The 27852-nt window shown below is 42.2% G+C and overlaps 1 protein-coding gene across 1 annotated transcript in view; it reads left to right on the forward strand.

Annotated features, from left to right (window-relative positions):
* Positions 1–27852, forward strand: part of Slc25a33 (solute carrier family 25 member 33) — a 44210-nt gene that overhangs the window by 10421 nt on the left and 5937 nt on the right. Inside the window, exons 2-5 of the mRNA XM_004657670.3 lie at positions 9767–9946; positions 20132–20209; positions 22625–22725; positions 25889–25955. Of these exons, the coding sequence (XP_004657727.2) occupies positions 9767–9946; positions 20132–20209; positions 22625–22725; positions 25889–25955 (426 nt within the window). The remainder of the gene's footprint in view (positions 1–9766; positions 9947–20131; positions 20210–22624; positions 22726–25888; positions 25956–27852) is intronic.

The raw sequence follows: 27852 nt of genomic DNA on the forward strand, positions 1-27852 counted from the left end.
CTTTCCCTGCCTCAAATAAATAAACTTACCTGAGGACTAGGGGTGTTTCTTAGTAGTAGCGCACTTGCCTAGCTTAAAGAAAGTCTCTGGATTATATCCCCAGAGCCATAAACACCAAACAGAGGAAGACAAAAACAAAAAATTACTTGAACTGCTTAAACAAGTTTGGTTTTGGTTTTGGTGGTTTTTTTTTTTTTTTTTTTTTTTTTTTTTTTTGGTTTTTCTTTTTAAGCAGAATCTCACTTTGTAACCAAGGCTGGCCTTGAGCCCATGGCAGTTCTCCTTGCTTAGCCTCCCAAGTGCTAGGATTAAAGACATGAGCCACCATGCCCAGCTGATTAAAGAATTTTTGAAATAGCAAATAGAATGTGTGAATAATTTATACCAGGCTATGAATATAAATTAGCCAATTTTATCTAGTATATTCTTATATGTGACATTTATTTTAATTGCATAGTATTGCGGTAAGAAATGTCCAATAGAATGAGGTTTCATGAGTCATAGACATTATGTTGGTGTCCTTCACTGGCCCATCCCAAGTGTAGTGCCAGGCAGGGTACAGATACCAAACAGTGTTTATTAAATGATTGAATAATTGATTATGCTTCTTAGTTGGGGGTATCGCCGTAGTCTAATTTTCCCAAATAAGAGAAGCAGAATTTCATTGGTGAATTATAAATTTGATTCCAGATTAAGATGGTCTGAAACTATATTGGCATAAGGTAATGCTCATTTAGAACTGTCTATTTGTGAAAGATGGTTCTTCTTAGGTTCAGAAAGTGCCAGAATTTTTCTCCATTTGGGATGATATTGTACATTTTCTGTTCAAATGAAATAGAATACAGGATGTAACATCTAAGGAGAATCAGCTATACTCAAAACTATTTTGTTTTAATTGAATGAAAACATAATTTGCATGACCAAAATCTCATAAGCATTATGCCAGATACTCAAATAAAAACTTAAAAGAAATTATAGTATATATAGAAAAGCAGCTAATTTTTTTGTTTTGTTTTTGAAGGTAGGGTTTCACTTGAGTCCAGGCTGACCTGGAATTCACTACATAGTCTCAGGCTGGCCTTGAACTCATGGTGATCCTCCTACCTCTGCCTCCCGAGTGCTGGGATTAAAGGCATGTACCACCACACCCAGCCTTTTTTTTTTTTTTCCTTTTAGTTTGGCTTTTATTATTTGAGACAGGGTCTTCCTCTAGCCCAGGCTGACCTGGAACTTATTCTACAGTCCAGGCTAACATTGAACTCAAAACACTGATCTTCCTTTCTCAACCTCCCTAATGTTGAGGTTATAGGTATAAGCCATAACAACTAATGCTTTTTAAGTAATGAGTACAAAAGTGGCAGATACAAAGGAGAAAAAATTGAATTGCCAAATATCAGGAGGCTTGCAAAATACCTGGCAGTATCATTTGTTGGTAGAGCCCATTTTGTACATGTGTATACTCCATGAGTGTGAGAACCAGGTTATCACTAGTTGGGTGGTGATTCTCCTAATAAAGAATGCACATTGGCCTTGACTTTGGTGTGAGTGAGTGCATGCCCAGGACACAGGAGTTCTTATTGAAAACATCTGGTATTTATAAATTGTCTTGAGTATTTGAAACTCTGAGGTGAATAATAATTTATGTACATAATTTAAATTTTAAAAAAGATTATTTATTTATTTGACAGAGAAAGAGGGAGAGAGAGAGAGAATGAATGGGCATGCCAGGGCCTCCAGCCACTGTAAACAATCTCCACATGTGTGTGCCCCCTTGTACATCTAGCTAACATGGGTCCTGGGGACTCCAACCTGGGTCCTTTGGTCTTTCAGGCAAACACCTTAACCACTAAACCATCCCTCCAGCCCCATAATTTAAATTTTCATATAACTTTGTGATTCCCATAAGAACAGCATATAGTTTGTTGTAGTTGTTCTATTGTAAACTGGAGGAGAGGTGCCTAATCAGTCCACAAGGAAAATGAAGCAAGTGCCATGTGAGAATAAAAAGATAAAAGGTTAAATATGCCTTTATGTAATAAACATGTGATTTCAACTCTGGAAAGGAAGAATGAAAGAAGATACAAATGCACAGGAACATATTGTTTAAATTTTGTTTATTTTTATTTATTTGAGAGCAACAGACAGAGAGAAAGATGCAGTAGAGAGAATGGGCACACCAGGGCCTCCAGCCACTGCAAATGAACTCCAGACACATGCACCCCCTTGTTCATCTGGCTAACGTGTGTCCTGGGGAATTGAGCCTCAAACTAGAGTCCTTAGGCTTCACAGTCAACTACTTAACTGCTAAGCCATTTCTCTATCCCACAGGAACATATTTTTGAATAAAAGGGAACAAGTAGTTTTAAAAAAATCTAATTTTAGATGTTTTGGAAGTTAGGCAAAGACTTCAGAGCCTACTGTGTCCTGTGACTGCTTCTAGACAGGTAAGTAACTGTCCTTCAAAACCTTTCTGTTATTCTCTTCAGACCATTCTATGTTTGCTCTCAGTGGAATGTCCCAGAGATTTTTGCTGGGCTTCAGCATGGTTAACCAAAGCAATAGTACCCTGAGAGAGAAATCAAATTAATGTCCAGGAGGTTTCCCCATAGCTGTTGGAATGTACTGCACATAGGAGCCCTGACTGCCTTAAGTGCTTTCTTGAAAAGTTTAGGAGTAAACTTTTTTAAATGAGTAGGCTCATTTAGGATACTGTCATCTGTAAGCAATAGAATATTCACTCCACACTGGCTGAATTATAGGTAACACAAAGGGTTCTTTGAAACAGCTAGACAGTGTCACTGTGGAAACTGTCTATGACTGTCCTGCTTCCCCATGTCTGCTTGATACTAGGGTTGGTCCCTTGCCAACATGGAATGGCTCCCTGCAGCTTCTGTGCCTCCACCATTGAACAGGTTTTGAGTTTTACTCATTGGACCAACTTAACCACATCTCTGAATCTGTCATTATACTCAGGGGAATTAAGCTGAGTATCTTGGGCTGAATCACATGCCCATTTCTAAGCAGACAGCGTGGCACAGTGAATGGCATCATGTTGATGGGCTTAAGTGAGTCAGAGCTAAAACTGGAAGTGGGCCGGATCCCATTCATACTGTATGGCTTAAGGACAAGGGGATGGCTGCTAGGAGGCCAGTGCCACCTCACTGTCCCTCTCATTGTTCTGGAACAAGGTTCTCATCCTCAGTAGGGTTGTTTGGTGGGGGAAGGGGTAGCAGAGTCCTGTGCATTATAGGATGTTTAGAGGCATTCTTGGCCTGTTTGTCATCACCCCTCTCCCCTCTTCACCAACCAAAAAGTCTTCAGACATTCCCTAATGTCACTAGTGATGCAGCAAAACTTGCCTGGTCAAGAAACTGCTGGTCTAAACTAGTAGTCTTCAGATTTTAATGACATAGCCCTAAGATTAAAATGCCCTTGCACATTTCTGTGTGGTGTTTTATTACCCTTTTACTTTTATACATATAAAACATACATATAACATATAAACTGTGAATATTGTAAGATTGAAATTTTGAGGGCTGGGAAGATGGGTCAGCAGTTAAAGGTACTTGCAAATTCTGCTGGCCCAGGTTCAAATTCCCCTGCCACTCTTGTAAAGCTGAATCCTGCAAGTGTCTGACATTCCGTTTGCAGAGACAAGAGGTCCTGGTGCACTCATAAATGAACGTATGCATGCATGCGTGTTTGAAACTGCAAATAATTAAGTAAAATTTTCTATATGTAATATTTTCTTTCTTTGGATGTGGACAGTCCCATCTCATAAGCTAGGGTTGGGTGGAATAAAAGGCGCCTTGAGTATGGACCCCGCTTTGGGAATTAGTGGTCTAAAATATTTCTGTGTGGGGCTGGAGAGATGGGTTAGTGGTTAAGGCATTTGCCTGCGAAGCCAAAGGACCCAAGTTCAACTCCCCAGGACCCACGTAAGCCAGATGCACAAGGGGTACATGCATCTGGAGTTTGTTTGCAGTGGCTGGAGGCCCTAGCATGCCCATTCTCTCTCTCTCTCTTTTATGTCTCTCTTTGCTTGCAAATAAATAAAATTTAAACTAAAATATTTCTATGCAGTCAGATTAGTTGATTCTCCAACTGTGTGATGCCAACACTGTCACATGTATGTTGATGTTGAGTATTACTTTTCTGTTGTCTGAGCATTGTCTGGGGAAATTCAGGTGAACCAAGAGGAGCCAGTCTAACAAAGAAGTAGAAGAATCTGCCAAACTGCTGTTTACCATTCTTCTTTTTGCTGAAAAGAAAGATGTAGGGTTGGAAAGATGGTTTAGCAGTTAAGGTACTTGCCTGTGAAGCCTAAAGACCCAGGTTCCATTCCCTGGAAACCATGTAAGCCAGATGCACAAGGGAGCACATGTGTCTGGATTTTGTTTGCAGTAGCTGGAGGCCCTTACACACCCATTCTCTCTTTCTCTGTCTCTATCTGCCTCTTTTTCTCTCTCTCAAACAGATAAATAAAATATTCCATCACTGTTAGAATGGTGCCATGTGGGAGTGTTGGGAAGGGGTCTTCCTGTCATTGTACCTAGTAGGTCTGGGCTGCAGCAAGAAAGACCATGGTCAGCGCCAGATGTTCCCTACAATGGGAAGCTGCACCTCAGCTCAAACCTGCAGGATGGGAAGGGCTCATGTTGTTGGCTTCTGAGAACCTGGAAGGAGATTGATGGCCCCATTGGCTCAGCATCAAGGAACTTGTGATCCAGAGGAAGGGAAGGCACCCATTACTGCTGCAGGATTCCCAGGCCATGTGCTTTAGACTGTTTATGGCTGTGACAAAGAACCCAACAAAAACAGAGGAGGATTGATTTTGGCTTGTGGTTTTCTGTCCATCATGGCAGGGAGGGCATGGCAGAGCAGACCAACTCGTTCCATGGTGTACCCAGAAAGCAGAGAGAAAAGGGTAAAGGGGGAGAGAATACCTGTGCTAATAGGCTCTTTTTTCCCACCTTTTATTCCACCCAACCCTAGCTTATGAGATGGGACTGTCCACATCCAAAGCAGGTCTTCACCCCATAGTTAATCCTTTCTGGAAATGCCCTCATTGGTAGTCAAAATTAACCATCACACTAAGTAAAGCAGGCATGAGACTGGAGGATGGATTATAGGGGTATCCCAGTGTTAGGGTTGTAGTAAGGTGGGACACCATCTATACTGAAATCCAGACTGTTACCCAGGCTACTCACATAACATACAGCAAGATAGACTAATTGCATAAGTTGGGTTTATTCCTCTCTGTCCCCAAACCCAGAGAATGCTGAATGGAAAAGATGAAAACAGGACAAACCATGTCCCCTCAAATCTATCTGGAAGTAGTGGAGGAAAGTTTGGAAGCAGATATGAGATTAAAATTTTCAGTTTGACTATGTTTGAAAAGCTGAGAATTCCTAGAAAGTTCTGGAATTTATTCATAATATCACGGATAATAAAAAAGGGATTTGGGGGGCTGGAGAGATGGCTTAGTGGTTAGGTACTTGCCTGTGAAGCCTAAGGACACCAGTTCTTCAAGGCTCAATTCCCCGGGACCCACGTTAGCCAGATGCACAAGGGGGCGCATACATCTGGAATTTGTTTGCAGTGGCTGGAGGCCCTGCCGTGCCCATTCTCTCCCTCTCTCCCCCCCCCATGTCTGTCTGTCTGTCTGTCTCTCTCTCTCTCCCTCTCTCTCTCTGCCTCTGCCTCTTTGTCTCTATGTCTGTTGCTCTCAAATAAATAAAAATAAACAAAAAAAATTTTTTAAGGGAATTGGTAGACCATAGGTGAAAGTCATTGATCAGTGGGAGACAAATAATTCATGCCTGAAGCGCCCCCCCCCTTTTTGTGGCAAGCCCAACAGTCTGGCCTTTTTAAAATGAGAGAGCAAGAGCATGTGCACATGAGAGACAATTGACGCACCACAGCCTCTAGCTACTGCAGTTGAACTCCAGACCCATGCATCACCTTCTGTGTCCATGGGATCTGGCAAGTCAAACATAGGTCCTTAGGCTTCACAGGCATGCGCCTTAACCACTAAGCCATCTCTCCAGCCTCTGAACCCTTTCTTTTTTTTTTTTTTTTTTTGGTTTTTCGAGGTAGGGTCTCACTCTGGTCCAGGCTGACCTGGAATTAACTTTGTAGTCTCAGGGTGGCCTTGAACTCACGGCGATCCTCCTACCTCTGCCTCCCGAGTGCCGGGATTAAAGGCGTGCGCCACCACGCCCGGCATTCTGAACCCTTTCTTAGCTGACTGAACATCCTTAGGACAATTTAGGAGCCAGATGCTATTTGTATTGAACTATCAAGATGTGTCAGAAACATTCTTTCTGCAAAGAATATAGTTAGCTGTAATCTTGGACCTACATGTTTTTAGAAAAATTAAATATTATGGGCTGGAGAAATGGCTTAGTGGTTAAGGCACTTGCCTGCAAAGCCTAAGGACCCAGGTTCAGTTCCCTAGCACCCACATAAGCCAGATGCAGAAGGTAGCTCATGCATATGGAGTCTGTTTGAAGTGGCTAGAAGCCCTAGCATGCCCATATTCTTTCCCTCCCTCTTCCTTCCCTCTTCCCTCCCTCTCTCTCTCCTTTCCTCTCTTCTTCTCTCCCTCCCTTCCTCTTTCTCTCTCTCTCAAATAAATAAATAAATAAAATATTAAAATAAAATTAAATATTATGATTAAGTGTCTGTGTCTGTGTTTTGCTAAGGTTGAGCCCATGGCCTCAAGCTCACCAACTATGTGCTCTGCAACTGGACTGCACTCCCAGACTTTGTAATTAAATTATTTTAGAAAAATTTGAAAGGCTAATCTAGACAAGTCAGAATTTCATATTCATATTATTGTTTCCAACTAACAAATCTGATGAATATCTGTACATGTTGATTCATGAAGAATAAGAAGCTTATCTAAAAGATACTTGAAAAAGGGCTGGAGAGATGGTTTAGCAGATAAGGCACTTGCCTGCAAAGCCTAAGGACTCCAGTTCGATTCTCCAGATCCCATGTTAGCCAGATGCACAAGGGGGCTCATACGTCTGGAGTTTGTCAGTGGCTACAGGCCCTGGCATATCCATTCTCCCTCCCCCCCCTCCCTTTCCCCCTCTCTCTGTCTCAAATAAATTAATTAATTAATTTTTTTAAAAAAGAGCTGGGTGTGGTGGTGCAGGCCTTTAATTCCAGCACTTGGGAGGCAGAGGTAGGAGAATCACTGTGAGTTTGAGGTCAGCCTGAGCTAAAGTGAGACCCTACCTTGAAAAACCAAAAAAAAAGGTACTTGAAAAATTCTGCTAGAGATTAGTGAGGCCATAGGTTAATTCCCAGCACCAAAAACAAACAACTGTCAGGGAACTTTTAAATTTCAGGGACAGTTTATTTAGACATTTTGTTTTATATCAAAACTGTGGGCTGGAGAGATGGCTTAGCCATTAAGGTGCTTGCCTGCAAAGCCAAAGGACCCAGGTTCGACTCCCCAGGACCCACGTAAGCCAGATGTGCAAGGTGGCACATGCGTCTATAGTTCATTTGCAGTGGCTAGAGGCCCTAGTGCGCCTATTCTCTCTCAAGCACGTGCTCGCCCTCCCTCCCCCTCCCCCCCCCCTCTCTCTCTCTCTCTCTCTCTCTCTCTCTTTCTCTCTCTCACTCTCGCTGTCTGTCTCTCTGCCTCTTTCTTTCTCTCAAATTAAAAAAAAAAAAAAAAAACCTTGTTGACTTCCATTTAAGGAATTTTAGCCAGTGTGCATTTAACGGCTTACTCTTCTTTGGACAGTTTCTATCCCAGATTGATTTCTCTACTTACATAATAAGGAGCTTTAACATGGAGAACTTTTTAAGACAACTTTTAAGATACAGTTTACATAAAGCTGGGTGTTTACATAAAGTAGGCCAAGATTAATGCTAAATCACATTTCTATCTACTTTTATGGCTCAAAATCAGGGTGTATGCCTGTTAGCACCTTGAAGGTTGACATTAATCTTACCAAGTTTTAGTAGACAAGACTTTTAGGGAGAGGAGGGAGATAAGAGAACTTGATTTTTATTTATTGCAGGAGGATAAGATTGTATAATTCAAAGTGCGTATCTTGGAAAAATAATAAGGGGCTTGCAATTTAATTTTAATAACGATAGCACTGTGGTGTTCTGTTGCAGTGCTTGCCCTTTTATTGGTGGTAGCTGTGACACTGTAATATTGAATCCTCCCTACCTTGTGCACAAGATTCCTAAGTCTGGAAGTGCTCAGTTCAAGCAAGGAGAAGGAGTTAGAAGCGCAGGCTTTTTCATCACCATACCTCCCTTCTGCCTTAGTCACAGTGCACAGCATCAGCGGTCACTCACTGTCTGCAGAGCAGTGTTATTGGATAAATCTACCTTTCTCTGATAGGTAGCATAGATTTGATTGCCATCTGGCCAAAGTAATGAGTGCAGCTGACTTAGGGACAAAGCAAAGGTGTTTGGCCTCTGTTGGATTTGACTTTGTCATGAAAGAATTTACCTAGAAACTTTTTTTTTTTTTTTTTTTTGGTGACATGGAGTTATGCTATTGATCATAAGTAGAATTCTGCTACTTATTTTTCCTACTTTGTAGCAGATACTTCTTCCAATATTTTTTAAGTATATGGTTATTATTATAGTTGATAAGTGATTTATTTTGTGTAAAGGGACATGGGTAAAAAATAAATCTATTTTACCTCTTAAGCATTCTCCATATCTTGTTTTTCTTGTTTGGTTGGTGGGTGTGGTTTGGTTTGGTTTGATTTGTTTTTTTTTTTTTTGAGGTAGGGTCTTACTCTAGCCCAGGCTGACCTAGAAGTCGCGAAAGTCTCAGGCCGGCATTGAACTCAAAGTGATCCTCCTACCTCTGCCTCCTGAGTGCTGGGATTAAAGGTGTGCGCCACCACACCTAGCAGTATCTTGTTTTTATACATTAGAGTACTTAGAAAAAAGTTATATGGCCCAATATAAATAAGGCTCATCACTTTTTTTTCCATTTTGATCTTGATTAGAAAACACTGTAAGAGTAATAAAGGACTAGTTACCAATTCTTAGGTTTGAAGTTAAATAGTTTAAATTATCTAAGTGTGTACAATTCTGTATGTAGCCTCTACCTTTCTGAAATACTCACCTAAAAAGATCCCTTAGTATGGGGAAATGAGCATAGTTTTGGAGATAGTAGAGGGTCTGGATTTGGGCTTGGTTTGAACACTTAGTCACTTGGAGACTTTGAGGAAGTATATAATCTCATTGGGATCAGAAATGATATGAACATCCAGCAGGAGGGAATTGGTTTGGTTTGGTTTGATTTGTTTTTTTGAGGTAGGGTCTTACTCTAGCCCAGGCTGACCTAGAAGTCGCTAAAGTCTCAGGCCGGCATTGAACTCAAAGTGATCCTCCTACCTCTGCCTCCTGAGTGCTGGGATTAAAGGTGTGCACCACCACACCTAGCAGTATCTTGGTTTTATACATTATACATTTTATACATTTTGTACATGGATACAGTGGGACAGTGCAAAACCATTGCAGGTTGTGATGTGGGCATTTGTCCGTATGGGTCATAGTGACAGTGTTCGTCTCTTTAGCTCTTGGAATTTCAACTCATATTTTTTACCTCCCTGGTATAATTTTTATGAAATGAAAAATTGTGTATGCATGTATATATATATACACACACTTATACCCAGGCTATCTGCCCATTTTATTATTTTTGCTACAAGGTGCATTGTGCTGACATAGAAAATCATGTCACTCTTCTGCTGTGACTTCTTTCTTGCAGATGCGGGGGCACAGTTGGTGCTATTTTCACTTGTCCACTAGAAGTCATTAAGACCAGGCTACAGTCTTCGAGACTAGCTCTCCAAACAGTGTATTATCCTCAGGTTCATCTGGGGACCATTAGTGGAGCTGGAATGGTGAGACCAACGTCTGTGACACCTGGACTCCTACAGGTTCTGAAGTAAGTTAAGTCCCCATTCATCAGCATTCTCTGCTCTTGTCATCTGTTTACCCTGTCCCTCCTCAGCACAGAATGTCTACCGACCTACTCAAATGGGTATTCTATTTACATAGTCTTGGTCCAAATATAAGAATTAGGGAGCTAGAGAGAGACCTAGTGGTTAAGATGCTTGCCTATGAAGCCTATGGACCCAGGTTCGACTCTCCAGAACCCAGATGCACAAGGTGGCACATGTGTCTGGAGTTCTTTTACAGTGGCTAGAGGCCCTGACATGCCCATTCTCTCACCACCCCACCCCATAAATAAATAAAATATTTTTAAAAAGAATTAGGGCCTTTGAGACAGGGTTTCAGGTAGCCCAGGCCTTGGACACATTATAAGGCTGAGGATGACCTTGAGCTTCTGATCCTCCTGCCTCCATGTGTGGAAATCGCAGGTGTGTGCCACTGTGCACCAGTAATAATTGGGCTTCTTCTCAATACCCTTGAACTCTGACCTCATACCCTTGGTATCAGGGGTCCCGCTGTGCCTATGATCATCATCAGGAAGGACTGGAAGTTTAGTTGCAAAGCAAACTGAAAACTTATATTTAAATTGTTGTATCATGTTGCTCCTGCTCAAATTTTGTTGTGGGCTAACAAGCTGATAAAAAATGGTAAAGTTGAAGCTGAACATGGTGGCACACGCCTCACCTTTAATCCCAGTACTTGGGAGGCAGAGGTAGGATCACCGTGAGTTCAAGGCCACCCTGAGACTACATAGTGAATTCCAGGTCAGCCTGAGCTAGAGAGAGACCCTGCCTTGTGTGTGTGGGGGGGGGGGGGGAGGCTTAAGCAAAATTAAACATTTTAGAAAAAGGGCTAGAGAGATGGCTTTAGTGGTTAAGGCACTTGTCTGTGAAGCCTGAGGACCCAGGTTCAATTTCCCAGGACCCACACAAGGTGGCACATGCATCTGGAGTTTGCAGTGGCTGGACATCCTGGCATGCCAACTTCCTCCCTCCTTTCTTCCTCCCTCCTTTCCTCTCTCCATACCGGTCCCTCGCCTCTCTCTCTTTCTCAAATAAATAAAATATTTTTTAAAATTAAAAAAAAAAACTTGACATCCACTTTTTAGCTTAGGGACTGTCTGCACCTATCTTGTTGGAGGAGGAAGATTTTTGCCATGTGTCCTGGGCTGCTCTGGGACTCACAGTCTTGCCTCAGTCTCCCACGTGCTAGGATGACAGATGTGCACTGCCACACCCAGTTGGGACTGTGCTTTTGAAAAAGAAACTCAACAAATAACTGAATTTAACTGAGTGGAATACTCAGGTCTCTTGGACAAAGAGATTTTTAGGAAATTGCTGTTCATCAGTGTGGAGATATAATTGAGAACCATTAGAAAATGAGAATGCGTGGAGATGCTCCTCCTCAAATCATTATACTCAGCACTTCAATCAGAGGTCAGCCATGTTTTAAATAAGTAGAACACATGCTCTTAATTATTTTTAGGTGTGTTTTGTTTATAAAATCTACCTATAAATCTATAAAATGACACAGGCATTTTGTGGACTTCGTGAATGAGGGTGCATCCAGCTTACCCAGTAGAACTAGACCACTCCACCAGGCCCCACATGAGAGAAGAGGAACCCAAAAGGGAAAAGGAGGCTTCTCCGGAAGAGTTCAGGAGGACAGGATTTTCAGTTTTAACAACTGAGAAGAGGAGTGATGCATGTAAAAGCAGGAGGTTAGCAATGGGCCCAGGAGAGCTAACAGCCAGGAGGTATGAAGGCAGCCATGGATCTCAGTCAGGACAAACCTGAGTTCTGGTCCTCAGTGGCTGGGAGACCCTCCTGGTGGGTCTCTCGGTTAACACCTTTCATCTCAGGAGCATGCAGTGCCTTTGATGCAGTGAGATGGACACAAGGAATGCCTGCTTTACTAGCTAGCATTCAAAATTAGCACCATCATGCATGCTTGCCAAATAACTTGTAAAGTTAGTTAAAACTATATGAGAGAAACCATTACCCAAAAGTTGTGATTATCAGCAAGGCTGAGCCTGTAAGATAAATGAGAGTGTTCCTCTGTCTTAAGTTTTATGGAATGTGTATTCTTCATCTCCAGTATCTTTTGTATTTCTTATCTCCAGTAGCCCCAGTAGAGCAATTGTTCACCAGCCATCCAAACAAAGTGGGTGACTTGTTAGGTCCAAAGCCTTCCCTGCTTGGATAAAGCAGCTCCATCCCTGCAGCTATAGTTGTAGGACCTTGGGGTCTTCCTGTATCCTCTTGCAATGCACAGCAATCCTCTCAGCTCTGCCTTCAAATTATATGCACAAGGACTAGGGAGATGGCGCTGTACACAGAGCAGGGTTGGAGAGATAGCTCAGCAGTTGAAGGCGCTTGCTTGCTAAGCCTGCTGGGCCTGGTTTGATTCCCCAGTGCCCATGTAAAGCCAAACACACAGAGAGGCACATGTGTCTGAAGTGTGTTTGCAATGACAAAAAGAGACCCATATTCTCTCTTTCCTTTCTTCTCTCCCTTTCTCTCTCTCTCTCTTTCTCTCTCTCTCTCAAATAAATTATTTCCTAAAATTTTTTATTTATTTATTTGTAAAGAGAGAGAACGAGAGGGAGAATGGGTGCACCAAGGCCTCCTGCCACTGCCAATGGACTCCAGACATTTGCGCCACTTTGTGCATCTGGCTTTACGTGGGTACTGGGGACTTGAACTCTGGCCATCAGGCTTTACAAACAAATGCCTTTAAACCACTGAGCCATCTCTCCAGCCCATAAATTATTTTTAAAAAGAAAAGAAAAGAAATAGGGGCTGGAGAGCTGGCTCAGGATTTAAGGCACTTGCTTACATATTTTTTGCTTACAATTTTTTTTTGTTTTGTTTTGTTTTTCAAGGTAGGGTCTCGCTCTAGCCCAGGATGACCTGGAATTCACTGTGGAGTCTCAGGGTGGCCTTGAACTCACGGCAATCTTCCTACCTTTGCCTCCCAAGTGTTGGGACTAAAGGCATGTGCTACCACGCCCAGCTTTGCTTACAAATTTTGATGGCCTCAGTTCAATTCCCCAGGACCCACATAAGCCAGATACACAAAGTGGTGCATGAATCTGGAATTTCTTTGCAGTGGCAAGAGGCCCTGGTGCAACCATTCTCTGTGTGTGTGTGTGTGTGTGTGTGTGTGTGTCTCCCTCCCTCTCTCTCCCTTGTAAATAAATAAATAAATAAAAACATTTAAAAGAAAAAATATATATGTGGAACTTGACTCAGTCCCAACTGAGTGTTTGAATAAATTTGAGGAAGCCAATAAAGATCATATAAGGGCTCAACAGGCTCCTTGTTCAAGTGCTGTCCTGATGGCGGCCCCCATGCTGCACTTACGTCGCTGTATTGGCTTCTTAGCTGCTGGAACCTGAGACTCCACTTTCCTCAGTGTTCTCAGGAGGGTAGCTCACATCCTAGGGGATCATCTACCTCCCTCCCACTGTCCTGAGCCTTCCCTAGGGCCTGCAGGCTCTGTACTCTAGTCCTGCTGTGACCTCCCTGACTTTGTAGCCTGTTTCCCCTCCAAACCTCCTTGTTTCTGCAAAAGACCAAGAACATTTTCTTCTATAAGTTCCTTGTGCTGGACATTATCTGTATGGCTTTGTTCCCTTTCAGAAAGGCTTCACTGTGACCTTCCATTTTAAAACTGAATCATCCCCCAACATCCATCCCTTGTTCCTTTATCCTCTGCACTCACCTCCATCCAGCAAGCAGTGTTGTTTCTGTCTCTTCTCACTCCTCCCCACTTGGTGGTGGGAAGTGTTTGTTTTGATTACTAAAGTATTTTCTCAGACTTCTAGAACATTGCCTGTGAGGAGGAAGTACTCAGTGTCATTCTAATGTTTAAATAAATTTAGAAAGAGCCTTAACAGGCTCTTAACTATCACTATAAGAGGTTCCTTTTCTGTGGGTTTTTGTTTTTTGTGGGGTTTTTTTTTTTTGTTTGTTTTGGTTTTGGTTTTTAGAGGTAGGATCTCACTCTAGCCCAGGCTGACCTGCTGGGATTAAAGGCATGAGTCACCATGCCTATCTTCTATGCTTTTTAAACATAAGATTTGGGAGAAGTGGCTTAGCGGTTAAGGTGTTTGCCTGTGAAACCTAAGGACCCAGGTTTGATTCCCCAGTACCCACGTAAGCCAGATGTGGCATATGTGTCTGGAGTTCATTTGTAGAGGCCCTGGTGTGCCCATTCTCTCTATCTGCCTGCCTCTATCTCTCTCAACTTAAATAAACATAAGATTTGGAATGCTATTACCCACTTCCAACTTAAATAAACATAAGATTTGGTATGCTATTACCCACTTCCCATCTGAAGAAAGCATGCTTAACCTCCCTTCAGGAGCCATGTGTGCTTTTCTTACGGGTAAGTTCTTGAAGCAGTGGACAGTGTACTGCCATGGGTCCCTGTGAATGGCTGCTTTCTGCTCAGTTTAGCCATAGGACAGAGCCCAGCCTTCTTTATACTGCAAGGCCCATCTCTGTGTTCAGTTCACAGTTCTGGGAGACACAGTGTTTACTAAACGCCCCAGTGAAGAACCTGGTCATTTTTTTAACACTCAGCTACTTGTTCCTTGCCTTACTCTTGCAGTCACTACTCCTGCAGTCACTACTCCGTAAAATGACTTCTCGGGCAGATTGCTTGCAGGAAGGTTATTGTTTTACAGTGGAAGCTACTTTGTAGTGGTGTCTTATATCATACTAACCCATTAGAGGAAAAACATGTATCCTATGGATAAATTTACTTAAACATGTACCCTATGGATAAAATTACTTAAAAAGAAAACTTTTTTAAAGTAAGGTGTTAACTAGTTTATACTGTCACTATTAAATTTACCAGAGTATGTTTTTCAGGTAGATTCTTTTTTTTTTTTGAAAGAGAGAGAATTGGCATGCCAGGGACTCCAGCCACTGCAAGTGAACTCCAGAAGCATGTACCACCTTGTGTGTATGTGTGACCTTGTGTGCTTGCATCACCTTGTGTGTCTGGCTTACATAGGACCTGGAGAATCGAATATGGGTCCTTAGGCTTTGCAGGCAAGCACCTTAACCGCTAAGCCATCTCTTTAGCCCAGGTAATTGCTTTTTTTAAAAGAGTCTCTGGGTTTAATTTTTGTTTTCAATAGTTTCTATTCTTCAAACTGCCAAGGCACTTTTTAAAGCACTTTTAAAAAAATATTTATTTATTTATTTATTTGAGAGAGAGAATGAGTACACCAGGGCCTCCATCCTCTGCAAACACTCCAGATGCATGTGCCACCTTGTGCATCTGATTTACATGGGTCCTAGGGAATCAAACATGGGTCCTTTGACTTTGCAGGCAAGCGCATGAAACGCTAAACCATCCCTCCAGCCCTCAAGGACTTTTGTTTTTGTTTTTGCTTTTGTTTGGTTTGGTTTGGTTTTTGTTGTTCAAGGTAGGGTCCTACTCTTGCTCTGGCTGACCTGGAATTAACTCTATTCTCAGGGTGGGTGGCCTTGAACTCAAGGCAATCCTCCTACCTCTGCTTAAAGGCAGCCCAGCTTAAGGACTTTTTTAATATGGAAAGTAATGTGTTTATCAGTGAGATAGTCCATATCTTTCAATAACTGCCATGTCTAGATAAGATACTTGTATTGGATTAGTCTGTTATATACATAACCATAATCTAAAAGTAGGAAAAAGAATTAAATGCTTCCAACAAAACTGATTTCTTCTTTCACTTTTTTCCCATATGAAAGCTGCCATGAAGGTGGGGGAGTTTAATGGTACATGCTTCTTTTGAAGCCAAAGTATGTCATTTATAGTAGAAACCTGATTGTTCTAGAAGAGGGTTGTAAACATCCAGCTAGGTTAGAAGTTCAGATTATGTAACAGGTTTGATTCCTTGCCAACTGTTAATATGCGTAACTATGGAGACTGTCTTCAGTTCTTAAAATGTCCAAGTCACTTGAGGACACACACTCCCTGTTGCATTATGGATGAGGGCTCCCAGCTTCCTGGAGCCTAATCGTGTTTAAATGGCTCCTGGAGAGGCACAGCCATCATTACTGGAGACCACAATGACATCTGAGCTTAAAACAATTGTTAGATATCTACGCATTTGCAAATCTTTAGTACCTACTGTAGTGAGCAGATCCTACCTCAAAAAAAAGACAAAATAAAAACTAAATAAGATATAGATGACTTCACATTATTAATTTGAAAGGTTTGTTTAAGAGAGGTTGGCCTTTCAAAAACAATCATCTTTGAGGAAAATAACATAAGTAATGTATTTTTACACTCTGGAGGCTGTGGTAGGAGGATCAACATGAGTTTGAGAACAGCCTGGACTAAGAATAGGATCCAGGTCATCCTGGGCTAGAATAAGATCCTGCTTCAAAACAACAACAACAAAAAAAAAGTTTTTATTTTTGATATAGGGTCTTACTGTAGCTCAAGCTGACCTGGAGTTCACTGTGTAGTCTCAGGCTGGCTTTGAACTCACAGCCATACTCCTACCTCTGCCTTCTGAGTGCTGAAATTAAAGGCATGTGCCTGTCTAAAACAGAACCCTTTATTTTTAAATAATTACGAACAATAGAAAAGTCATAGCAATGGTACACATATCTTGCTTATATCTTTTTATAGACAACCAATTTTTATTGTTTTAAAAATATTTATCTTCATTTGTAAGCAGAGAGGGAAGGGGCACGTCAGGGACTCTGTTCACTGCAAATGAACTCCAGATGCATTGCCAGTTAGTGTATCTGGCTTTAAGTGGCTACTGGGAAATTGAACCTGGACCTAAAAACAAATGTATTCTCCAAGTCACAGTTCAGGTTTGGTTTTTTGTTTATTTGTTTTTGGTTTTTCAAGGTAGTGTCTCACTCTAGCCCAGGCTGACCTGGAATTCACTATGTAGTCTCAGGGTGACCTTGAACTCACAGTGATGCTCCTACCTCTGCCTCCTGAGTGCTGGGATTAAAGGCATGCACCACCAAGCTGGCCACAGTTCAGTTTCAGGTTTAAGAAATTTCATATTAGTCAGTCAGGTGTAGATCATGCCTATAATCCCAGCACTCAGGAGGCTGAGGTAGGAATATCACCACGAGTTCAAGGCCAACCTAGACTACAGAGTGAGTTCCAGGTTGAACTAGTATAAGACTCTACCTCAAAAAAGAAAAAGGAAAAGGAAAAGAGGGCTGATGAGATGGCTTAGCAGTTAAGTCACTTGCCTGTGAAGCCTAAGGACTCATGTTCGACTCTCCAGGTCCCAGGTAAGTCAGATGCACAGTGATGCAAGCACACAAGGTAGCACATGCGCACAAAGGAGCACATGCTTCTGGAGTTTGATTGTAGTGGCTGGAGGCCCTGGTGTGCCCATTCTCTCCCTCTCCCTCTCCCCCTCCCTCCCTCTCCTTCCCTCTCCCCCTCTCTCTCTTCCTCTCTCTCTCTCTGTCAAATAAATAAAATATTTTAAAAAAGAGGACTGAAGAAATGATTTAGTGGTTAAGGCATTTTCCTGCAAAGCCAAAGGAACCAGGTTCGATTCCCTAGGACCTATGTGAGCCAAATACACAAGGTGGTGTATGCATCTAGAGTTCATTTGCAGTAGCTGGAGGCCCTGATGCACCCATTCTCTGCCTCTCCCTAAAAAAATAGAAAAGAGCCGAGCGTAGTGGCACACACCTTTAATCCCAGTACTCGGGAGGCAGGGGTAGGAGGATTGCCATGAGTTCTAGGCCACCCTGATAATACAGAGTGAATTCCAGGTCAGCCTGGACTAGGGTGAGACCCTACCTCAAAAAAACAAAACAAAACAAAAAAAATGTGTATGTATATGTGTGTATATATATGAAGAAAAAGTCCAGCATGGTGACACATGTCTTTAATCCCAGCACTCAGAAGGCAATGGTAGGGATGAGTTCCAGGTCAGCCTGGGCTAGAGTTGAGACCCTACCTCAAAAAACCAAAACCAAAAAAGTAAAAATAAAAAACATAGTTTAGCTCTTTTTGTATGGTCATAGAATTTTGTGCAACTATTTCCACAAAAATTTAATTTTAGAATCTTTTCGTCTCCATTAAAAAGAATCATATGAGCTGAAGAGGTCGCTTAACGATTAAGGTACCTGCCTGCAAAGCCAAAGGACCCAGGTTCAATTCCCCAGGACCTACATAAGGCAAATGTATAAAGTGGCTCATGCATCTAAAGTTTGTTTGCAGTGGCTAGAGGCCCTGGTGCACCATTCTCTCTCAAATAAAATATTTTTAAAAGCATTTAAAATAGCTGGATTTATGCCTGTCATTGTGGAGATTATGGGAAAAAAATAAAACTCATGTTTTGGAATAAATTGTATAAATGCAACAGAGTCTAATTTACTACTTTTTTTGTTTTCTTTTTCAAGGTAGGATCTTGCTCTAGCCCAGGCTGACCTGTAATTCTCTTTTTAGTCTCAGGCTGGCCTCGAACTCACAGTAATCCTACCTCAACCTCCTGAGTGTTAGGATTAAAGGCATGTGCCACCATGCCCTGCTAGCTTATTACTTTTAAAAAGTATATATTTATTTGTGCAAATGTGTGTATGTGTATACAGGTATGCCAGTGCTTCTTGCCAATGCAAATGAACACCAGACAATTATGCCACTTTTTATGTCTGGCTCTATGTGGGTACTGGGGAATCAAACCCAGGTCAGCAAGCTTTGTAAGCAAGTACATTTAACCACTGAGCCATCTCCCCAGCCCTCCCTTGCTACTTTTTAAAATACTGGCTTGATTGAGGGCTGAGAGATGGCTTAGTTGGCAAAGTACTTGCCATGCAATCATGAGAACCTGAATTCAAATCCCCAGTACACACATAAAAAGCTGGGAGTGGTTATATGCCAGCACGAGGAGGCAGAGACAGGAAGATCCCTAGGATTTGACGGCTAATGTAGTCAAATTGAATTCTTAATCCAGTAAGAGACCCTGTCTCAAAATATAGCAGTTTCAAAAGATACTAGATGTTGACCTCTGGTTTCCACACACAGCTACATGTATACGTGCATATACACATGCACAAAAAACAGTTTTATCGAGATGTTCACAAACCACAAAATTCATCCTCTTGAAACATAGTAACGTTTAATGGGGACAGTTTCAGCTAGAGAAAATGAAATTTTTGAGTTAGATGTGGTTCTGGTTGTGCAATCCTACTGACACTGAAAAATTGTTCAAATGATGAACTTCTATTATGTATATGTTACTAAGATTTAAATAAAAGCCACAAGATTTTAGACTTGAGATTCTAGACTTTGGCTTTATTTATGTACTGGTTCATTTGTTTAGGTATTGAGACAGGATCTCTGTAGCCTAGGCTGTCCTGGAATCCATGGTGATCCTCCTGTCTCAGCCTCCCAGGTACTAGTATCACAGGCATGTACCACCACACCTAGCTAGACTTTGGCTTTGAATAACCTTCATGTAGGCCACCAAATGTACTAGGTTTTTTTTATTCCTCGTGTCCATTTTTAGTGCTTAGTACAATAGTTAGATATAGAAGATAAAGATTGTTATAAATAGTAAAACCAAAAGAAATACCAACCAAATAAATCTGTGAGCCTGTGTTTCAGTGATTTATCATTGAGAACATTGTTCTCTTTGCCAGGTGCCCGTCCTACATTAGTAGGATTTCAGTAGGTAGCACAGTCCTGAACATCCTGCTCTTATGTGGACAAAAGAAGTTTCATGCTTGTTTTTTTGTATTTTAGGTAGGGTTTTGCTTTAGCCCAGGCTGGAATTCACTATGTAGTCTCATGGTGGACTCAAACTTGAGCGATCCTCCTACCTCTGCCTCCCAAGTGCTGGGAGTAAAGGTACGCCACCCATGCCCAGCTTGGCATGACTTCTCACTGTACTACTGCAGATGTTATTCTCCAGCCTTCTGATCCTATACTGTAACAATGAGATTTGGGGGTAATTTAAAGATGGTATTCCTTCAAGGAGCTCAGGTGAAGATTATCTCCTCATTACTGAGCATAGACCTTGTTCAGGGGGAGTTGATTGGCATTGAGACACAGTCTCATGTACCCCAGGCTGGCTTTGAATTCAAATGAAGATCCAACCCTGGATTTCATGCAAGCACTCTACTAACTGAGCTATAACCCTAACCCCTCAAAGAATTTTTAAGCTTTGTCTTTTCTTATTATTCAGGTCAATCTTGGAAAAGGAGGGACCAAAGTCACTTTTTAGAGGCTTGGGTCCAAATTTGGTTGGAGTTGCACCATCAAGGTAAGCCTTCTCCATTGAATAAGTGAGCTGTGTGGTCAGTGTGCAGTGCTGATCCTTTCTTGTCCACGGGTGACACTTAAATAGCCAGTTGTTCTGCCCATGTTGGTTTTGCCTAAATGTTGGCATAGAGAAGTAGTAGTGACCGTGGAAATGTGTTTCCGTGTATGAGGAAGACGTTCTGGTATTTCAGTGTGAGGATTAAACTGCTATCAGCACTCACAGTCTCTAAGCTTTTAAGTGTGGTGAGTAGTCATCCCCTAACTATCACATAGAAGCAGATTAGAAATGCCTAGTCTTGGGGCACACCCAGACCTGTGTCAGAATCTGCCTTGCAACAGGATGTCCAGGTGGGGCTGGAGAGATGGCTTAGCAGTTAAGCACTTGCCTATGAAGCCTAAGGACTCCAGTTCAAGGCTCAATTTCCCGGGATCCACATAAGCCAGATGCACAAGTGTGTGCATGCATCTGGAGTTCGTTTGCAGTGGCTGGAGGCCCTGGCGTGCCCTTTCTTTATCTGTCTGCCTCTTTCTGTGCCTGTCTGTCACTCTCAAATAAATAAATAAAAATAAACAAATGTCCAGGTGACTCAGAGGCACTCAGAAACATTGGTCTGAAGGAATTATAAAGGCTTCCAGGCTTTGCCTTCTAAAATATGGGCATCCTTAGTTTTAAATTCTCTTTAAAGCCTGTGTAAGCCTGTTTGAATGTGAAGAACTTTATTATCCCAGTATACTAAGCGCTGGCCTCATTAATTAAAATTAGATTCAGTTCTTCAGCCTAAGTACTTGATATCCATGTATAGCTAGCGGGTCTATATTGGAGCAACGTTCCATCTTTGTAGAAAGTTTCATTGGACAGTGCTGATGGAGAAGGTAACTGTGTGTATAAAATTTAACAATTGAATGTATGTGTGTCAAATGCCAAAATTACACCAATTTAGTTTAAAGGTTTTAACCAACTTTTTCCATTCAAGAACCCAGCAGTACTTTGTTCCATAAAATAAGTGTTCTGATAGGCAGAGCAGCAGAAGTTGGGCTTGTTTTTTAGACAGATAAGGGCTGTAAAAAACAGAAACAAAGATCAAAAAATAGAATGATGTTTCAGCATTATTTATAAGGCAAGTACAGGGAGAGAGAACAATGGAAAATAACTTTTTAACATTGGTGTGTGTGTGTGTGAGTTGGTTGTACATGAGAAGGTCTGAAGATAGCTTCTGGGTATTTGTCCTCTCTTTCTACTCTGGATGAGATAGGGTCTTCCTGGCTTTATTTTTGCTGCTTTGTGTGCACCAGTCTAATTGACCCACATGCTTCCAAATTCTCCTGGCTCTGCCTCCCATTTGGATTATAGGTGTGTATGCCACTTGCGTCCAGCTTTACTTGGGTGCTAGGGACATCAAACTCGAGCCAGCAGGCTTGTGAGCAAGGGCCTTTAACCATTTAGCCATCCTTCTAGCCCCCGGGTTATGTTTTATTTTCAAGGAAAGACAGAATAGGTGTGTCATTGGCCTGTTTGCCACTGCAAACGAACTCCAGGCATATGCGCCACTTTGTGCATCTGGCTCTGTGTAGGTACTAGGGAACTGAACCTGAACCACCTGGATTTGTAAACAAGTGCTTTTAACTGTTGAGCAATTTCTCCAGCCACACACACCCAACTACTTTTTAATAAGGATTATAACAGAGGGGATGTGATTGTCATGCCAGTTGAAACTAGACCTTTTGGGAAACAACGGTATCTCTTCAATCCTGGTTTCTTGTAAATTCAGGTAACAGCTTGGCTTGGTAACAGAAACTTCAGCACAGATGACTCCAATTTTTTCTTTTTTTTATGCCAGAGCCTGTCTAAAACAATGGCCTCCTGCAGTTTTCATTTAACAGTAGTCTGGAGCCTGAGATGAAAAAGTAGATTGTGTTATTGATTTGTTGGTGAGCAGTTAAAAAAATAAAAGCACTTCTTCTGCATTGCAGGAAAGACATAAACACTGCACTCTGGGCATGGTGATCCTGAGTCATCCACAAACAGTAGGCATCATACTTTATGTACCTTTTGGTGTAAGGCAGAGCAAGTGTAGTGTGTTTTAGAAAGAGAACATGTCTTAAAAGTTACAAATATGTGGGTGCTTAAAAAATTAGCATTTATGAATATGAAAGGACTTTATATTACCAAAATCTCTTTCTCCCAAGATTATTTTTGGTACTTCTGTCTGTCACCACTAAATAATTTTTGGAGGAGCAAGAACTTCCTGAAGGGCCTGCGGCAGGCTTGGGTTTCAGCACAATGAAGTCAAGCTATTGGCTCCTTGCTGGCTTCTTCCCCATATTCTCTTCCCTGTTGTCCTCCTGTGTTGCAGAGAGGACACATATTTCATAGTGTCATAATGCCTTCTTTATAACATTCTCTCTGTTTCAACAGGGCTGTGTACTTTGCATGTTACTCCAAAGCCAAAGAACAATTTAATGGCATTTTTGCTCCTAATAGCAACATTGTGCACATTTTCTCAGCTGGCTCTGCAGGTATGTTACCCCCACAAGCAAGATGGAAAGGTCTTGCTGTCCACAGCATGCATGGTGTGGTGGTGTTCTGTTTGCAGGGATCCTTTGTACCTAAAGTAATTTTTGAAAGTTTTATGTTAGAATTTTAGAACTTGAGTGTTTGAAACGACTTCATTTTCTCTGACCACTCAAGCTTTATTTATTAATTTTATTTAAGAGAGAAAGAAAGGGGCAGATAGAAAGGGAGAACGGAGAACAGGGCGCACCAGGGCCTCTAGCCACTGCAAACAAATTCCAGACACATGTGCCACCTTGTGCATATGGCTTTTTGTTTTTGTTTTTGTTTTTCGAGGTAGGGTCTCACTCTAGCTCAGGCTGACCTGGAATTCACTATGTAGTCTCAGGGTAGCTTCTAGTGATCTTTCTACCTCTCCCTCCTGAGTGCTGAGATTAAAGGCATGCAGCACCATGCCTGCCTTGTTATTTATTTACTTATTTAGGAAGTCCTCCCTCTCTGAAGAGCTCAAGGCAGGAATTACTCCCAGGAAGTACTCATCAGAAAGTGTGGGCTTGGGCTGGAGAGATGGCTTAGCAGTTAAGGTGCATGCCTGTGAAGCCTAAGGACCCAGTTTTGATTCTCTGATTCTCCGGTCCCACCTAAGCTAGATACACATGGTGGGGCATGTGTCTATAGTTTGTTTGCAGTGGCTAGAGGCCCTGGCATGCCATTCTCATTCTCTCTTTCTCTCCCTCTTTCTCTGTCTCTAATAAATAAATAAAAATAAATCTTTAAAATGAAAAAAAAAAAGTGTGGACTTGGAAGATTGTGAGGAGAAGCCTCTGCCCTTTTTTAAAAAAAATATTTTTATTTGAGAAAGAGAGAATGGGCGTGTCAGGGCCTCCAATCAGTGCAAACAAACTCCAGATGCTTGTGCCACCCTGTGCGTCTGTCTTATGTGGGTCCTGGGGAGTCTGACTGAGGTTCTTTGGCATTGCAGGCAAGTGCCTTCACCGCTAAGCTATATCTCCAACCCCAGCCTCTGTCCTTTTAAACCTATTTTAGAAGCATTTCCATCTGCCAGTAACCTATAAGGTGTCCATGCCATTTGGTCTACCTTTGTTGCCCTCAATAAAAAATAAGATTACTTGGGCTGGGGCTGGAGAGATGACTTAACAGATAAGTGCTTGCCTGTGAAGCCTAAGAACCCCTGTTGGAGGCTCGATTCCCCAGGACCCACGTTAGCCAGATGCATAAGGGGGCGCACACATCTGAGTTTGTTTGCAGTGGCTGGAGCCCCTGGCATGCCCGTTTCCCCCCCCTCCTTCTCTCTCTGTTTGTCTGCCTTTCTCTCTATGTCTGTCACTCTCAAATAAATAATGAACAAAAAAATTACATAGGCTGGGCTGGAGAGATGGCTTAGCGGTTAAGCGCTTGCCTGTGAAGCCTAAGGACCCCAGTTCGAGGCTCGGTTCCCCAGGTCCCACGTTAGCCAGATGCACAAGGGGGCGCACACGTCTGGAGTTCGTTTGCAGAGGCTGGAAGCCCTGGTGCGCCCATTCTCTCTCCCTCCCTCTACCTGTCTTTCTCTCTGTGTCTGTCGCTCTCAAATAAATAAATAAATAATTTAAAAAAAATTACATAGGCTGGGGCTGGAGAAATGGCTTACTGGTTAAGGCATTTGCCTAAGAAGCCTAAGGACCCAGGTTCAATTCCCCAGAGCCCATATACACCAGCTGCACAAGGTGGCACATACATCTGGAATTTGTTTTCAATGGCCGGAGGCACTGGCATGCCTATTCTTTCTCTCTTTCTCTGCCTCTTTCTTTCTTCTCAAATCAATAAATAAAATACTTCTTTAAATTTTTTTTTTAAACACATGGGCTAGAGAGATGGCTTATTGGTTAAGGCACTTGCCTATAAAGCCTAAGGACCCAGATTTGTTTCCCCAGTACCCATGTAAGCCATGCGTCTAGATGCACATGTGTCTAGAGTTGATTTGCAGTGGCTAGAGGCCCTGTCATGCCCATTCTCCCCCATCCTCCCCCCCAGATAGATAAATAAAAATAAAACAGCCATGTATAATGGCACATGCCTTTAATCCCACCCAGTACTCAGGAGGCAGAGGTAAGAGAATCACTGTGAGTTCGAGGCCACCCTGAGACTATGTAATGAATTCCAGGTCAGCCTGAGATAGAGTGAGACCCTACCTCGAAAAAAACAAAGGAAAGAAAAAGAAAAAATATTAAAAATTGAAAAAATAAAATTACTAACAACTCATCTAAGTAGTTATATGGTTTCTAGTTAAATAGAAAATAATAACCAAAGCTGCTTCTCACAAGAAAGGTGTTCCCTTAATACTGAGCTCTGAGGAGTCTATAGCATTCCAAAATAGGTTAACCTGCACTTAATAGGCCAGTAGTGAGTTAGCCATAATCTAGAAGCCATTAATCACCTTTGTAATGTTTGCAGACCTTGAGAGAGCTCTTCAAATTAGTATCCTCTGCTGTCTAGCTAATCTGCTTACTCAGGACTCTGGAGGGCGTGAGGTATTAGAGGAGAGTTGGGATAATACCATGGCACTGGCCTCTTTTTGGCTGGTCTGGAACACTGATCAGTTTTTAGATTTCAGCTTCCTGTCTACTTCTGAATTCAAGTAACTGCAGATTCAGTTCCTTTATTCAAAGTTGTAGTCAGGTTAACCGTTGGGTTAGCAACTTCAAAAGCAAATTATTTCTGGATCTGAGGCTTTTAAATTGAGTTTTTTAGTTTTTGCCCTAAAATTCCCATGAACCAGAATGCCAACAGCCCCACCTAGAGGCTGGAAAGATCACACCAGGTTTCAAGAAATCCAGCAATTTTGGCCCAGCTGTAGGAACAGGTGTTACACATTAGGGGACTATAGCTTCCACTGCAGTAGGGGATTGTTGCTGGTTCCTGCTGTCCAGCCCTATTAGGCCATTAAAATCCTGACCTCAAAGTGTGCGCTAGCCTTTTTTTTTCCCTGAGGTAGGGTCTCACTCTGGCCCAAGCTGTCCTGGAATTCACTATGTAGACTCAGGGTGGCCTCTGCCTCCTGAGTGCTGGGATTAAAGGTGTGCGCCACCACACCCAGTTTGGACAGCTTTAATAAATGCTGACTCTTAAGTGCTGACTTTTGGTTTTTTGTTTTGTTTTGTTTTTCAGCTTTTATCACAAATACCTTAATGAACCCTATTTGGATGGTTAAAACAAGGATGCAGCTAGAACGGAAGTAAGTTACTAATTGTTCCTTCACATAAAAATGTCTTGGGGATTTTTTTTCCTTCCTTCATTCCAGGTGTGGATTATGGGTAGGAATCATTAGTTTCCCTTTTCTGGTTTTCCTTTATCCTGGGAATAGAAATGTCTTTGGAGCTGGTTGTGGTGGTGCACGTTTTTAATCCCAGCACTTGAGAGGCAGAAGTAGGAAGATCACCATGAGTTCGAGGCCACCCTGAGATTACATAGAGAATTCCAGGCCAGCCTGGGCAGGAATGAGACCCTATCTTAAAAAAAGAAAAAGAAAAAATTTTCTTTTGAGGTTTGTACTGCACACACTGTGGGAAAAGACCAAGTGAAGATGGGGAGGTCTTCTCTGGGACTCTTTGGAGACCCCACCACAGATGGAGTGCTGTGGACTATCAGAGGCCTGACTTTCCATGGGAAAATGCAAAGCAATAGGAACCTTCATGTCCCAGAGGGCACTTTGAGTATGGCCTCAGATATAACAGGTTTCTGTCCTGAATTAATTAGGGTTTTTTTGGGGGGGAGGGCTTTTTGAGTTAGGGTCTCATCCTAGTCCAGGCTGACCTTGAACTCACAGCAATCCTCCTACCTCGCCTCCCAAGAGCTGGGATTAAAGTCATGTGCCACCACCCCCATCCTTAATTAGAGTCTCTAGGCACACACGTGTGTGTGTGCTGTACATCCCTTCAGCTTGTGTTGAAGCCTGCACAAAGGGATTGTGGCTTTGGTTTGTTTTTGTGACTTCGAACTTTTGATCTTGCTCTCAAGTGCTGGGATTGCACGCTACTCACTACACCTGGCTAGAATTAAGGTGTGGTTTTTTGTTTGTTTGTTTGTTTTTGTTTTTCTTTCAAGGTAGGGCTTCACTCTAGCCCAGGCTGACCTGGAATTCACTATGGAGTCTCAGGGTGGCCTCAAACTCATGGCCATCCTCCTACCTCTGCCTCCCAAGTGCTGGGATTAAAGGCACACACTACCACGCCTGTCTCTAGAATTAAGTTTTAAAAAATGGAAAATTACTGTAATGCAGTTATTAATAATTTAAAGATTTGTGGTACATATATGCTTCTTTAATACACTAAGTAACAAGACTTGCAGAGCTAAGAAACTCCTATAGTTTTCAAAGAAGTGATGATGCTTTTTTGGGGGACTAATATGATAGGGAGTTGTCTCTGTTTGTGTAAAACCACAGGTACTGCCACCATGACCCACTTCATATTCACAGAAAGCATGCTCATTTCAGTTAATGATTAGGGATAAATGGGGCTAGAGAGATGGTTCAGCAATTAATGGTACATGCTTGCAAAGCCTGATTGTCCAGCATCAGTTTCCCAGCACCCATGTAAAGCCAGATACACAAAGTGGCACATGTGTCTAGAGTTTATTTGTAGTGTCAAGAGACCCTGGCATAGTCACTTTCTTTCTCTCTCTCCCTCCCCCCCATAAGTATTTCAAATTAAAATTAAAAATTATTTAAAAAACAAGATTAGGGCTAAAAAGGTAATTTTTCCCCCAGTCTAAGTTCATGGAACTGCCTAGATTCTAAGAGCTATTGCCTAGAAATGGGCCAACTGGCAGCTCCACAGTCCAACCTGCCTTTCCAGCTGCCTCTAAGGGAAGGGGCAGAGGGATTAGGTGGATTCTGCCTGGGTTTATTGCCCTCTCATGACCAGGGAAGCCTCTGGGTTGGTCTGGGGCCCCAGGTTCCCTTGATCCATTTGGCCTTCTGAAGTGTTGTCCACAATCCTGTGGGGAAAACCCTAACTCCTGGACAAAGCATTCAACAGTCATTTGCATTTTCTAGAAATGTCACATGTGCTTCTGTGTCTTCATCATCCTGAGTATGCAGTTTCTTCGAGGAATGCCCCTTCCCCTTCATGGCT

This window comes from Jaculus jaculus, chromosome 5 (assembly GCF_020740685.1).
Source record: "Jaculus jaculus isolate mJacJac1 chromosome 5, mJacJac1.mat.Y.cur, whole genome shotgun sequence".
In the NCBI taxonomy this organism is placed as follows: domain Eukaryota; kingdom Metazoa; phylum Chordata; class Mammalia; order Rodentia; family Dipodidae; genus Jaculus; species Jaculus jaculus.